This window comes from Pimephales promelas, chromosome 4, assembly GCF_988280905.1.
Source record: "Pimephales promelas chromosome 4, fPimPro1.hap1.1, whole genome shotgun sequence".
Taxonomy (NCBI): Eukaryota; Metazoa; Chordata; class Actinopteri; order Cypriniformes; family Leuciscidae; genus Pimephales; species Pimephales promelas.
In genome coordinates, this window is record NC_142772.1 from 10125052 (window position 1) to 10141360 (window position 16309).

Genomic DNA, 16309 nt, shown 5'->3' on the forward strand with positions numbered 1-16309 from the left:
GACACCTACATCTACATGCCCTTGAGGTAAGCTAAAACATATCGAAAATTAATTTCAAAGTAAACTATTCCTTTTAATATTTAGAAATAATAACTGTGTGTGCCTCTAATGTTGATCTTACAAGTCCTCTAATTTTTTGAAGAACTTCAGCCCAGGGCCAGCTCTTGGGATCAACTGTTGATGGTTGCCTCATCTAAAAGAAGAAAACTCTCCTCATCAGTCCCCTCCTCTAAAAGACAAAAAAATACAAAACACAAAGAAATCTGTTTTTACAACTGAGGAGTACAAAACTAAAATATATAGGTAATTAAATGGAAGATAAACATGCATTTTCCATTATTTGTTATTACAAAATAGAATAAATCACTGAAAGTCTACAAAAGACGTGCCCTATTCATCTATTGGAGTCACTTTGACACATTACATGGAAGCTATTGAAAAAAAAAAGAGAAAATTATATTTCATAAGAATTAATGTCTGAAAAGGGCTTGAGTAGCAATGCAGACTTGATATGCTGTGGATGTGAAAACAAATATTTCTTACCTTGAAATCTTTCAACAAGGTCTGTCAGCTGCCACTCTGTTCTGTCAATGACAAAGCTGACCATTGATCTGAAACAAAAACAAAATGAGGTTAAGGAAATATACAATTACTATTGTATTAACTATTCAGATGTCACCATGCAAATGCAATGCAGACTAGCAGCAGAATGTAACAGCCAAAATAGAGAGACCCTCTCTCCCTATAGCCTACAATTCAAATTACATGTATTTTACATTCAGACATTTTATGTTACTTCAATGTTTTTACATACTTTAATAAGTCTAACACTGTGTTATCTATCGCGGGTCACCATATTACTTAAATAAATGCACATGCATGCATTTAGTCTGGCATATCAGGTTATCTCACTGTTTTTACATACTTTAATAAGTCATACACTGTGTTATACCTTCGCATTTCACATTAAAAGATTTGAGGGCAAAAAGCGCGCTCATTTATATCCGGTTAACTTAAAATAATGTAAGTTAGCCTGCTAGCCAGGCCGCCATTTTATATAAGAAATGTTTTCTTATCTATCGCGGGTTACCATATTACTTAAATAAATGCACATACATGCATTTAGTCTGGCATATCAGGTTATCTCACTGAAATACATACTTTAATCAGTCTAACACTGTGTTCACATTAAATGCTCCAGGGAAAAATTAGCGCGCTCAAAATAGCCAGTGCTTCAATGATAATGGCTAACGCTAGCCAAACAAGCCAGACAAACCAACCAACTAGCCTCGACAATATAAAGATATTACTTTAGAAAGGTAACGTAAGTAGACTCACATTCCGGACACTAAGTTAGTTTACCGCAATTTCTATAAATAAACACTTCACGGCCATTGCATCATACGTGTCATCTTTGCCTCACCCTCTTCCGACCAACCCAGCTTATAACTTAGTTGTTAAAATATATGTCTTATATATTAGAAATGACATGTAGAGTACTCTACCTTAGTTTATTTCCCTCGCTCGATGAAAAGTGAAGTTCTCTTTGAAGATCGCTCGGTGTGTGGTGGATCCGGTATGGTGGACTCTTCTTGTGATGATGTGATGACGTTCGAAGCACAAACAACCCACGTGCTGGGTCAACGGTGTATGTTGGGTAGATGGGTTATTTTTTCCAACTCATGTGTTGAGTCAAAATCCATATAAATAACCCATAATGGGTCAAACATTTCATAACCCAGCGGTTGGGTTGATTAAATAACCCAGCATTTTTTAGAGTGCATGTTTAACTGTCAATAAGTGCCTCTCGCTCAGTAATGACATTTTGAATGCAAATATGACATTAAGATGTCTTTGTTATGACATCTTGACGTAAACCATAACATCATAACCTGTCACTGTCTTTGTCATGACAACTTGACATAAAATTAAGTTAAACTGTCATGTGCTTTGACATTGGCTGTCATGAGTCCATTATAACTGTGTCATGAATATTTTTTGTCACCTCAACTGCAGTGTTACTAACTGAATTTGTCATTAAAAAGTTATAATGGCTTCATGACAGCCAATGTCAAAACCAAAGACAGACAGTTTAATGTAATGTTAATCAATAAAGCTAGGTGGTTTCTTAAGTTTGATAATTAATCTGCTATGTCATGTTTATGACAGGTTGTGTTGTCTTAGTAATGTCCAAGTTGTCATGACAAAGACGCTGACAGGTTATGATGTATTGGTTTATGTCAAGGTGTCATAACAAAGACATCTCAAACTATGTCATATTTGCATCAAAAATGTCATAACTGAGCGAATGACACTTAATGACACTTGTCATATACATGCATAAAACTCCCTTCATATTCATAACATATGTCATGTCATGCTTATGAAGGTGTCATTTTAGTCTTATGCACACCCCTTCAAGTACAGTGTTACCAGAAAGTTTTACATGTACACATAAAACATTTACATGTAACCCTAAAAAGCAATATATATCCTTATTTATGACAAAACTGTGATGATTAAAAAATAGAGAGAGAAAAGACATCATAACAAATGTTTTATTGCTTCTCTGTTAAAGAAAAAATATACTGCCAAATCATTTAAAACTCTTCCTTATATACAGTATAGCAAAGTACAAAACTATACAGCCAGCAATACTTAAATAGCCACAATAAATAAAGCGTTCTGCCATGCTTGCATTCGTCCCATGCAACAAACCTTGCCTTTACTGAAGCGACCTCTACTTTGTGTCTGCTATTTCAAGAAAAGGCTTATAAATGCCACCTTTGACAGGACATTTACCATGATTTGTAGTCCAACCTGAGCATATCATCACGATACAAGCCTTGTAAAGTCTGCATGGCTCCAAAGCAGAGGCCTTCAGTCTCAAACGTGTGTGAGACTGTCTGTGTACACGTCTGTTTTGTTCATGTGAAGTGTCACAGCCGGTGCTTTATAATGGCAGTGGGAGCTGCTGCAGCTGACACTGGAGCAAGGCTTGCGGCTCGTCCTCACGGCCAGTCTCCTGTTGCACAACCCCTGCCAGGTCTGAAGTGTCTTTGAGCTCCATACCCAAACCCCACTGGTGATGCCCACCACTAATGACATGAAAATTTTCAGCATGAACACAGCCACTGTAGGAACCGACGAGTCCAAAGAGCAGTCCTCGCTCCTTCGACCAGGAAACGACACACACTTGTTTTCCAGAGCTTTGAACTTCCAGTACTCCATATTGAGTCTTTCATAGAAATAGCATATGATGACAATGGTAGCAGGCACGGTGTAGAGAATGGAAAAGACTCCGATCTTAACCATGAGCTTTTCCAGTTTTTCTGTGTTTGTGCCGCCGGTTTTCATGATTTTGCGGATGTGGAAGAGGGCCACAAACCCCGTAAGGATGAAAGAGGTCCCAACAATGAGATAACAGGAAAGAGGGATCAACACAAAGCCAGTGAGAGCATTGCTATCCATGCTTCCCACGTAACACAATCCCGTCAACTCGTCGCCAGCCACCTTCCTCATGGTGAGGATGACTATGGTCTTCACTGCAGGAATACCCCATGCGGCCATATGGAAGTAGCTACTGTGCGCCTCAATAGCCTCGTGGCCCCATTTTCGTCCTGCGGCGAGAAACCAGGTGAGGGTGAGGATGACCCACCAGATGGAGCTGGCCATGCCAAAGTAGTAGAGGATGAGGAAGACTATGGTGCAGCCAGTGCTCTCCAAACCCTCCCGGATGATGTAGAGCTCTCCGTTTTCCCGATCGCAGGCGATATTCTCAGCCCCAGCCACCGAGCGGATAATGAAGGCCACCGAGTAGACGTTGTAACACATAGAGAGGAAGATGATGGGCCGCTCAGGATACTGGAAGCGTTGGGGGTCGAGGAGGAAGGTCAGAACTGTGAATGCTGTGGAAACAAAGCAAAGCGTCGACCACACGACCATCCAAATAAACGCAAAGTCCTTATCTTGCCTTGACCAGTAGACATCCACCGTAGGAGTACAACGGGGCGCACATGACTCGCTTTTGTCCACGTACTGGAACTTTTCCGGGTTATCACAGGGCGGTGTGCCACTTGAGATGCGTCCGCTCCCACCTGGAGGTGTCCTGGACCTTGGAGGTACTGGCAGCATTCCCTCACCTTTTTTAGTCTCAGGTTGAGTATCATTTTCGGGAGCTTCAATGCACAATGCGTTTGGGTCGTTGTTAGTCGGTAGCTTTGAGCAATCCAATGAGTCCGGCCAGCCAAAACTGAATTGTTCCATTATAGGCGAACACCTCTGTCTTGCCTGTTCACACATAGGACGGCATGCAGGGATAGTGGTGGACACTTGATCAGCACACATCGGAACATAAAGAGAGCACAGGAAAAATTGCAGGTGGACATCACATCCGTACTCCACCAAAGGAGCAAATTCATTTAGTTTAATACTAGCCTCCTCTTGGCTTTCATAATTCATGAAGTTGGGCATCCGTGTCATGTTGTAGCCGATCCCCTGGCACATGGGAATGGTGATGGGTTCACATTTTTCCGGACGGCCACGCTCCAAATCATATATTCCGATCTCCAGTGAAGATCCAGTATTCAAGAACTGAAAAAGTAGAATAACAATCTCCATCCGATGGGCCATTTTGATAACCTCAAGGAAGTCCTAAAATGATAAGTACATCCAATGCCATGCAGATAATATTTGTCTTGATTTGCTTGTATCAGAAATGAGTAATATTTGTTGAATTTTTGAAGAGAAAAAGGTCGATTCATGGTCCACCATACAGTAATTGACATTGAATGTTCATTAATTTCGAAGAAAAAAACACGTTCATTTTGGATATCTTCATTTTCATGTCTCATGTGATATTGTATTGAAACAAATCCTTTGTGGTTCAGTTTTAAATATATCCAAAACGTCTGAAGTTTCAGGAAATATTTGGAAATACCGTCAGTCCGCGTGATTAATCGGAAAAGTCAATACTGGATGTTAAAACGGACATCTCGTGCACCGGTACAGTATTTAAAACTTTAAAACACTTGACAACACGCCCTTTCTCAAGAGTTTCGCTCAACTCTCCGTTCCCGTTCACATCCACGAGAATGAACTTTCAGTAAACAGCAGGATGGGTTGAAAGTGTCCATCTGTGAAAACTTCCGATGTTATGTGCGTCCACGCTTAAAAACACTGCGCTTCTCATTCACTCCTCGCTGTGCTCTTAAAAACGGGCTCTTGGTCGGACAAGCTCCTCCTGATACTCCTCCTCCTCCACGATACTATAAAAATACAGTCTTCCCAGTCACAGAGAGGATCACAACCTGCTCGTACAGAACATGACTGCGTTTGTATAATGACAGGTGTGTTGAAATTAATGAGTAAATTCTATAATATAGGCTACTTACTATTAAGAATAAAAAGAAGAAATTTTTTTTTTAAGTATCTTCTGCTCACCAAGGCTGCATTTATTTGATTAAAACAATAAATAAATAAATAAACAGTAATATTGTGAAATATTTAGGCTATTACAATTTAAAACTGCTGTTTTCTATGTGGATATAGCAAGGTGTAATTTATTGCTGTGAACAAAGTTGAGTTTTCACCATGATAGTCTTCAGTGTCACATGATTCTTCAGAGAAATAATTTGAATATGATGATTTGATGCTTAAGAAACTTTTCTCGTTATTATCATTGTTGAAAACAGTTATTTACATTTTTATTTCAGGATGCTTTGATGAAAGCGTTAATTCATTTATCTGAAATAGAAAGCTGTTGTAACATTAAACACTACCGTTCAAAGGTTTGGGGTCAGTAAAAGTTTTTTTTTTTTTTTTATGGGGATGAATCAAGGATGAATTTAATCGATCAAAAGTTACAGTAAAGACATGGATAATGTTACAAAACATTCTATTATGAATAAATGCGATTCTTTTAAACTTTCTATTCATCAAAGAATCCTGAAAAAAAATTAGAAACTGTTGTCAACATTGATGATAATAATAATGAATGTTTTTAGAGCATCAAATCCACATTAGAATGATTTCTGAAGGATCATGTAACACTGAAGACTGGAGTAATGATGCACTGGAATCAATTACATTTTAAAATATATTATAATAGAAGAGACTTCTTTTAAAAACATTAAACATATTACCAATCCAAAGTTTTGACGGATATTTTTTTTTTTTTTGCAGTTCACTTAAATATTGTCATGAGGTAGGCCTATGATTATATATAAATTAGGCATGAGGCCAAAGAAACATACACTAATAATATAAAGTAAAAAAAGCATCTAAAAATACACTATACTAATACATTTTTATGTAAAATATTGATATTGGAAAAAAGTTCAATGTATAAATGCATTCATACTTTAAAACAAGGCTATATCAATTCAATATTCCTATATGTGTTCATTGAGTATTATTTTGCAAGGTGCGTGTTCATTAAATGCTGTATATTTGATTCTTATCTCAACAAAGTATAACAAAGATGATCTCAGATTTCATGATGCCTTTAAAACACTGTTTTCTTTTCTGTTGTCTGTGTTGTGACACCAATGCAATTCCCAAATGAATCATTTTCTACTTCCAAACACAATTCCACTGGTTCATCCTCCTCCAGTCTATATGAGGCCCAGGAGGCTCTCACTTCACCATTAGTGTCTGCTCATGCATTTTCAGTCTGGGGCGTAGAGGAAAGCACCACCTGTGATACATGGCCCATCTCTCCTCCATTCTCATGCTAAACAGAAGAGAAGAAGAGTGCCTCTAGAGTCTTAGTGTGGGCATTTGTTATCCCTAATCTCAGCTCTTAGCTTGGCACTCAGGATGCAGACGAACTGGACATGTTCCTGCAATACAGGGTATCGGTTCCCTGGTTTTCTCGTTCTCTGACGGGTCAATTTCCTGCTCGTATAAATGAAACGGGATTCCTTTTGGCGGTCGATTTTGTTTTGGCTGAGAGCTGTTTAAGCGCTGCTTTCCATGTCCATGACCACAAGTCTGCCATGAAAGAGCCTATTCTTTATGCTCATTGAATGGAGCAAAAAATAAAACCAGCTTAATCACATCTACAAGGGCAATCAGTCAGTTACAAATGTAGCCATTAAACCTGAAGAGCTTTCCTGTGGACCACAAACACGCTACTTAGCTGATTTTATAAAAGCATCAGAAGCCTAATTTGGACAAATATACCAAAATGTCACAGCCAAAGGAAAGGGAGAAAAAGTGCACCAAACTTTATTTAAAGCCACAATATGTATTTTTTCTGCATTAAAAATAGCAAAAATAACTGTATCTATGTTATATATTTCTGTTAGATATGTACTTACATTATCCCGACAGTTTCCACCAAATTTCAAATACGGAGAAATGTATAGTTTAATTCGAAGACACGGGACGTTTCTTTATTTCCGTTTCGTCGCCCGTCTATGGCGTCATATAATCTTTGACTCCTCTATTTTCTCTAACTTCCTTGCGGAACCCGGCGAAACCGCCAAACACAAAGGGGAACACTGGACTACCGCCAATAAAGCAAAGAAAATGACTAAGAAAAAAAAGTAGTACGTATTTTTATGTGTGTAAATCACGTGCCCGCTCACGAGCGCTCACTCTTAACAGACACACTGTCCCCGGTGCTGCTCGCGCATAAAGCGCTCCCCATTCACAGTAACCGTGTCGTCTCATTCAAAACAGCCAACTGTTGCTGTTAGCGAGCCGCGCACATTGAATACTCTTATGATTCAGGCTGCGAATGTACGTGCCCGCTTCAGCGCGCTCATACTTACTAAATAAACGCCTCACCTCCGGCGCCGCGCACTCACTATTATGTATGTGTATGTATGCACTCACTCTATATATGAAAAATGTTCTAAAATAGGTCATTCATTAAAGTAGCGTAATATTAATATTTATATTCGTCTGTATAATAGTTATGGACCACGATTACGCTTTGCCTGCACGTTCTGCTGCTACAGCCAGCTCATTAGCTAAAGCTCAAACGTACCTGAAAAATATGACCCGAGAAGGGTTTGGGACAGGAGAAGCGTGACACAGGTAAACATTGGGGTTACATTTAAAGCTTCTTGACAAGCTAAATCTACAGAGAGATGCCGTATATCCGTATATTTTGTGAAACGATGATGTCATGTCATGAGCTGAGCTGGTTGTCATTGACAGCGACAACAACTCCCGTGAGCCCACGCTCTTTCCCGACGTCATCAAAGTACGTCTTTTGTTATTATTTTAAACGAGTGACCCCTGGTGGCCAAAAATCTCATACTGTACGTTTAAACTTGGAACTAAGTTGAAAATCATTTCGAAACAGAAATTTTTATCAGGAGTAGAGAAAAATTTTGGTAAAAAAATTAGAAATACAAGCTTTACAGATCTTTATTGGAAAGTGTTTCAATTTTATTTTTTATGCTTGTTCAATGAACCATGAACAATTATTGCACATGCACCTGTGGAACAGTCCTTCAGACACTAACAGTTTTTTAACAGTTACACTTACAATTTAAGACACTAAAGAAACCTTTCTACTGACTCTGAAAAACAGAAGAAATATGCCCAGGGCCACTGGGTGCAGACTAGGTGAAGACTGTATGTGGCCAGAACAATAAACTGCCATGTCTATAAGACACTTTAGACAGTGCTACAGGAAAGACAGCTGTGCCAAACCATGTGTAACCATATGTCCCCAGACATGTTCGAGAACTTGCACATGCCTTGGTGGAAGAGTAACATCTCACAGAAAGAACTAGCAAATCTGCTGCAGTCCACGAAGATGACATGCACTAAAGCAGCTGTTGGTCACAACCGGGTTGGATATTGACCCATTCCCTATGTTCAGGGACGCATTCGTCCATTTCTGTTGGTCAAATATCTGAGAAACTTGTTCACTTTATGTTTCAGTTGAATGTTTTTATGTTCATGTTTGACATTGGCTGTCATGAAGCCATTATAACTTTTAAATGACAAATTCAATTAGTACCACTGTAGTTGAGGTCGTGAAAAATATTCAGGACACAGTTATAATGGCCTCATGACAGTAATGTCAAAGCCAACCACATGATAGTTTAACTTCATTTTATGTCAAGTTGTCATGACAAAGACACTGACAGGTTATGATGTATCCGTTGTCAAGATGTTATAACAAAAATATCTTACACAATGTCATATTTGCATTCAAAATGTCACTATTGAGTGAAAGACACTTAATGACAGTTGTCATAAACATGAATAAAACGTGTCATGGTTATGAAGGTGTCATGTCAGTCTTATGCACACCCCTTCAAGTAAAGTGTTACTGAAACTTGTTCACTTTTTGTTTCAGTTGAATGTTGTCATGGTCAGTGAGTAAAAAGAAGCTTTGGTGGCCATTAGGTCTATGAAAGCGCTATATAAATGCAGTCCATTTACCATTTCTTGTAGCTTGAATGTGTGTACACATCTTAATCAATAAAAAAAGCTTTTCAATTTTTTTAAGGATTTTATTTTACACTGATATCATGAATCATTCATTTAGATTGAATTGCACTACACCTGAAGTAATCTTGCTCTGTCATAAAATTTCAGATTTTCTGATAATTTAAAACACTTTCTGACACAGTCACTAAGATTTGCAAGGGTCCTCTATGGTATGATTTAAGAATCAATACATTAATACTTAAGTATTTAAGAATATAAACCTTTTGTTTTGTTGTTTTTGTAAAAGATTATACCTAATTTCCAAATATGATTTGCTTGAATTTCATTCTTTTATGGGTTTTTTTCTACATTATGATATATTGAGAGACAATTGTATTGCTTTGACATTTTGTATGCCCCTTATTAAAAAAACCCAAAAAACATTCATATCATTGAAAAGAGATAAACATGCATATAATAGACAATAATTGAAGAGGTCTATTCAAATCACACATTGTATTAATAGTATTTTTATTAGCTGAATATGTTCCAACTGAATTTGTAAAATTGGATATCAATAGAGACAAAACAATAAGCACATTGCCAATTCACATACAGTTATAATTGTGCAATATACAAAGGTTTTGTATTCAAAATCCACAAAGTATGAGGGGTTACACACTTCTGTAGCCAGGTGTAAAATATTAAGTAAAGAAATTACAAAACTGTCATTTTTAAATCAATCTTTGTTGTCAGTATCAGTCAACAGTAAATATCATTCAGATATTTAGAATCAGAGAATCAGAGAGCAAGGCCACTATAATAATATCCAATAATTCTTAAGTAGAACCATTCTTTATCCTGAATAAATCTGAATCAGAATGACTCAGACGTCAGTGATCTCATTCTGTTTGTGTATGAATATTCCTAGTCTAACCATCATCCTGAGGCAGGAAAGGCCTTATGTCTTCACACAACTCTTGCTTGAGCTCAGTCTTTCTGGCAGACAGCAGGACTTGCCAGTTCTGTCCAAACTATGAGGACAATACACGATGCCAAGGAAAGCGAATACTTAAGTGAGAAAGAAAACGATGAATCTGTTGTGCACAATTTGCAGCATTAAAGTCTTAACAGTGCCATAAAAATGACATTTACAAAAAAAGTACTTAAATCGAATATTCACACACACACTCTCTGGTGAATGATGGAAAACAACGCTATGGTCCAGCAATCAATGGAGCACATAAGGTTAAGGCACCCTTACGAAAAAGAAGTTTATTCAAGTGTGCCATTAGTATACTTCTTTTAAACTAAAAATAAGAAAGTATAGGCTACTTTCAGTTTATTTTTCCTGTACTTCCCAGAAGTATACTAAATGTACTTCTCAGAAATGGACTTCAAATTACACTTAAGTGTACTTGACTTATACTGAGAGAAAAGCAAGTATATTTGTCCTTTTCTACTCAATCTTTTGATCCAGAAATACTTAAAAGTATAATTAAGTATTCAAAGTATACTTGTATAAGTATTACAGTAAAAAAGTAAACTACTAGTATACCCATAAATTCACTTGCAGTACACATGAGATACATAATTATGAACTAGTTGTGCACTTACTGTTACACTTATAGTACACTTAAACATATACTTTTACGTACTAAAAGTGGGCCAATTTAGTCCCAAGCGGTATTAAAATAGTACACTTACAAGTTTACTACTAGTACATAGTGACATTAGTATACTTACTACATAATGTATACTTAAAAATATTACTAAGTATACTGCATAAAATGAACTTGAAATGTACTTCTTTTTCGTGCAGGTCAGTTTCATTTTATTTAGATTTTAGGTGTATATATCCTCAGGACACTTTATAGGCTTACAGTGGGCCCTATAAAATAATTGGACAAATAAGCAATCTTAAAAAAGTTGAATGTCATTATAGACCTATCTCAAAGCACATACGGAAAAGCAATATAGCTGCCGTTGTATCAAGAGGCATTAGTTAAATGGCAGGTATAGTAAGGTTTTTGATGAGTATATTTGACCGGTAGATTAAAATAAATTGGACAACCTAACTCCTGCCTTGTGCCAGCCTCCCCCCGCTTGGGTTTCCACCATGACATGCACACCTAACAAGTCCTATTAATACGGTGTGGATGGCAACAGGAATCAGGTGTCTTCTCACTGGCTTGTGTTCATAAGACTGTGGTGGGGTATATGCAGACAGACCGTGACATACTGCCTGATACGTGCCAAGTTCATTGACTGTGTTGGCGGGAAGAACTTGTTATTCACTAGTCAGGGTCGACGGGCAGCAAGTAGGGAGCGATATTTCATACTTCCCTGTAACCTTCATAGTTGGAATGTGGAATAAAAAAAAACTGCAACTAAAAATACTGCTTTCAGAATAGGCCTATTCTTAATATTAAACCTTTTCCGGGCTGAAATGTGAATCTTATAAATGCAAAGGCTTTAAATAAATGTATGTTCACATTTTTATTTGAAAAAGTAAATCATTTCACTTAATAATTCAGCTATACACCTCATTATTGCTTATCTCTTCACTGATACAGAATCTGCATCTGAAGTATAGAAAAATAATTTGAAAAAATATTAAACTAAAACCACCATTTGGTGGCGAAAAGTCATTGGCTGCATCCATTATTGCATACTATCTTGAGAAGGTACTTACTTTGGATTACTTCACAACAAAAAAGGTACATTCTCTATATAACTAGTATGTGTGTATTATGATTGTAATCCAGACGTACTACATCCGTCATGTTGTTGTCAGTATTATGCGACCTACCAGCATCAGTGGTGTCACTTCACTGCCATTCACAAATGCTCTGTGGCCTCATGGGACAGTAAATACTTTAGGTATTGTGAATTCTGACATACTACTTCTATTAAATACTGTTTGTTTGTTTGTTTGTTTTTTTGCCTGTAGTAGGGAAGCATGCAATTTCAGATGCAGCCATTGTCTTAATGAATGGGGGATTGAATAATGCATTTAATGTGCACCTATTATGCCCCTTTTTACAAGATGTAATATTGGTCTCGGGTGTCCCCAGAATGTATTTGTGAAATTTCAGCTCAAAATACCCCACAGTTAATTTATTATAACCATTTGAAAATGTCATTTTTGGGGCCTGTTTAAAAATGACCTGTTTTGGTGTATGGGTGATTGTCTGAATTGGGTGACCTTCAAGTCCCCCAAACTTGCTTCAAAGATTTTCAATTGAAGGAAATCACAAAAATGCATTTTAATTCTGTCATTAATATAACCAGGTGCCTTTGCATAGTAATGCAACACAATTCACCTTTGGCTAAGCCACGCCCTATAATGTAGATTGACCAATCACAGCGCAGCAAAGAACGAGCCTCCCACTGAGGTCGGACAGTTTTTCACAACGCTTCATTGACTTTCAACGCAGGCGTCTCATATTTTTGGTCTTGGCAGGCTATTACCGCCGTAGTTTTATCCAAAATATGGTTAAACGTTGTGCCTCGGGCATTTGTAACACAGATACGGATTTCCCAGAGAGGTTGGAGGGGGGTGTCCACTTTTTCCCTTCCCAAAACCGAAGTCAAATCCTGACAAGTGTCGTCTTTGTATTAAACTGTGTGGACGTCCTCAGTCAGCTAAACCCCGCAAAGATCAACAAGCACATCTTTTTTTACTTCTAACCTTACTGTGAGTGTGAAGTTGTATTAGTTAGACAGTTTTATAATGTTTTAGGTTATGATTTTGGTTCTCATACCGGTTGTTGATACGCTAGCACACGCTGCTAATAACACAACGTTATACTCGTGTAGTCCGTTTGCTTTGTAATAACGATTATAGAAGTGAATAGAGACCTAATGTTACCCAGCTTTGCATGAACAGTGTTGCTCCCTGATATTGTTAGTCCCAGCCTCCGTCTCGATTAGTAGGAAATGTGGTGGTTCATTTTTTGACTGTGACCGGTAACGTTAACGTTATGCTTTTGCCTCTATTTTGGATGCCTTGTTGTTTCTTGCGTTTCACCTGTATGTCTTGAATATAGCCTTCGAACGCATATTGCAGCCCCGTTTGCCTACTTCTATCGGACACTTTATTTGCTGCTTTATAAAAGTTTGATAACATTTCAGCAGGAAGAGCTGTTACAGCATAAACCATGCAGAGCGCAGATGAAGTTTGACGGATGTAGCAACAGTAACTAAGGGGGGGCGGGGCTTAGCCAAAGGTGAATTGCTTTAATTTATTTATTTTTTAATAATGTTTTGCCTAAGTAGTAGACAACAAGCCTTTTTGCATGTCCCCACTAACCATTATTACATTTTCATTTAATATCAAACAAATAAAAAGTGCAAAAAATAAAAAAAAGTATAAAAAAAAATTTTATTATATATGAAAATGCAATATTTCAACCCCGTCACGCCATACCCCCCTATAAAAATAATGGATCAATCCCTGTGGCATGTCATCCAGGAAGTGACATCACGCAAGTCTCTTGAAGAACATGCTACAAAGAAAGGCAAGTGTCAGTATCTTTTCCTACCTATATTTCATGTTTTTAGCTGTCAGATTAAGATGGTCAGGCTCAACGTTTCAACTCTGTTGTATGACTTAATGATAGTACGTAAACAACGGTTTAAGAAGAATGAAATAATAGTTTTGGAAAACATTACAATCTTATGATGTTCTAAATGCCATGTGGTGCTACTGCCTTAGCTAAGTAAGGAGCTATGGCTACTATTAGCAAAAAACTTCAACCCCGTCACATTCAACCCCGTCACATTTTTTATTATAACAGGGTTGAATCGTTGTGACAGGGTTGAATGTTCGAGACTTCTTAGTAGATTACTCATTTGTAGACTTGTTGTATTGTTATGTGAACTGTCAGAAATAATCGATTATGCTATTTTATTTTCAATATTTTCAGACATCCCAATGGCAAAAACAGCAGCAGAGAGGCAAAGACAGTACAGAGCAAGAAGGGATTCAGATGCAGAGAGAAGGGAAAAATATCTCAGGAGTGAGCGTGAAAGGTGGGAAAGGGACACAGAGGCATGGAAAAACAAAAAAAATAAGCAATCTGAGTGATAGACTAACGATATAAGTGAAAGACATGGAGAGAAGCTAAAAAAAGACAGAAGAAAAGGAAAGCTTTGAAGAACGGTAAATGGACAGCATTTATATAGCGCTTTCATAGACCTAATGGCCACCACAGCGCTTTACATATTGCCTCACAATTACCCATTCACACACTCATTCGTACACCGACGGCGGTGTCAGCTATGCTGCAACGCATTCTCACCCCAAGGCGTCACCTTTGACCATGCTTCAATATTTGACGTTTTAGGCGCCTTTTAGCGTCAGTTACATGACGCGATCCTACGGCGTCATCTAACTGACGCTTTCCTTTAGCGTTATCCAGCTCTTCGGGAGCAGCTGGGGTTAGGTGTCTTGCTCATGGACACTTCGACACTCAGGTGGAACCAGGGATTAAACCACCAACCTTTCGGTTTGTAGACAACCTACATGAACCACTGAGCCACTGCAGCCCCAGAGAATTTTGCCAGAGAATGTCTACACCCTTCCACAAAGTCCTGATAATCAAAATGCAGAGCAACCTAGATCTGGGTCCTCAAGGTCAGTTATAAGGAGTTATTTTAGATTAGATGAAGTTGACTGTAAGTTAATGTGTGTTAGAGAAAGTAAGGGCCCTATTTTTGACGATCTGAAACGGAAGTATCAAGCACGAAGCGCAAGTAACTTTGTGGCTGGGTCTCGGGCGCTGTTGCTATTTTACTGGTGGGATAGAAACACTGGGTTGGTCTGAAGTAGCTTATTCATAGGTGTGGTTTGGGGCGTAACGGAAATAAACCAATCAGAGTGTCATATCACATTCCCTTTAAGAGTGTGATGAACGAGGTGCGCTTGTTTCATGGCGCAATACTCTTATAACGGCGCATTTACCAGACACTCTTCAATCAGTCCACAGCCGTGGAGATCGATGTTCTCGTCAGGGCCGTAAAAGAAAGAGAAGAGAAGAATTAGACCCACCCAAATTCGCTTCAGTTGAACATGCATATAATAATTTGGGTAAATGCGTAAGTTTTATGCTTACACAACAATGATTTCCCCCCGTGTTTTAATATTTTTCCTCATAATAATGTATCAAAAAGTAAAATGCATCTGTGATGATGAGAGAATCATCTACAGTGTATGCGCGTTGTTTACACTCTGTATTATGGCCAAGAATGCACGCTTAAAATAGCATCTGAACGTACGCCCAATGCACCACTGACTTTAGACCAGTTTTTTTTCTGGTCATTGGCGCAATTGTTTTCTGGAACTGCAAAATAGCACAAGAGATTGTTTGCGCCGAAACACGCCTTTTTTAAGTGTATTCTGTATCTGTAAGTGTATAGGTGTTTGTCCATGTGAGATTTTAAATGTTAGCTGCATTTTTGGTAATTATTTATTATAAAACGTTTTTTAGTTTTTGCCAACTTTAATAAAATAATATGTTATTGATGTTATATGTGTTATGTGATGTTATATTTGATATCATTCATTTTAAAGGTAAGAAATCCATTTGAAATAATGATCATCACGCCAACCCTGTTATTATTTTCAACCCCGTTATGCAGAGTTTAACCCTGTTATTTGATAGTTTTTATTAATATTTTCGTCATAAGAAGACAAATTAAATTAGGGTCAATATTTTTTTGCTGTGTGTAGAATTTACCAGAAAGTCGGAAAAAATACGAAAGCCTGATTAAATCCTACTATTAATGCATATTTTGTGATAAGATATGAAGACCAATGTTAGATAAAGTTTTCATGAGCTGATTTGGTATTCAAATGGTGAGTATCTAAAAATAAAATTCTACATGCAATAAATGATATCAAACA

General features: G+C 37.7%; 1 protein-coding gene across 1 annotated transcript; it reads right to left on the reverse strand.

The window, feature by feature from the left end:
* Window positions 1-2544: 2544 nt before the first annotated feature.
* Window positions 2545-5281, reverse strand: fzd9a (frizzled class receptor 9a). Its single transcript, XM_039662366.2, has one exon. The coding sequence runs from the start codon at window positions 4630-4632 to the stop codon at window positions 2887-2889; it is 1746 nt and encodes a 581-aa protein (XP_039518300.2). The 5' UTR covers window positions 4633-5281; the 3' UTR covers window positions 2545-2886.
* Between the last annotated feature and the right edge of the window lie 11028 nt (window positions 5282-16309).

Excerpts from the sequence above, each read along its gene's own strand:
- fzd9a (XM_039662366.2), bottom strand. The coding sequence starts at position 4,632 with ATGGCCCATCGGATGGAGATTGTTATTCTACTTTTTCAGTTCTTGAAT.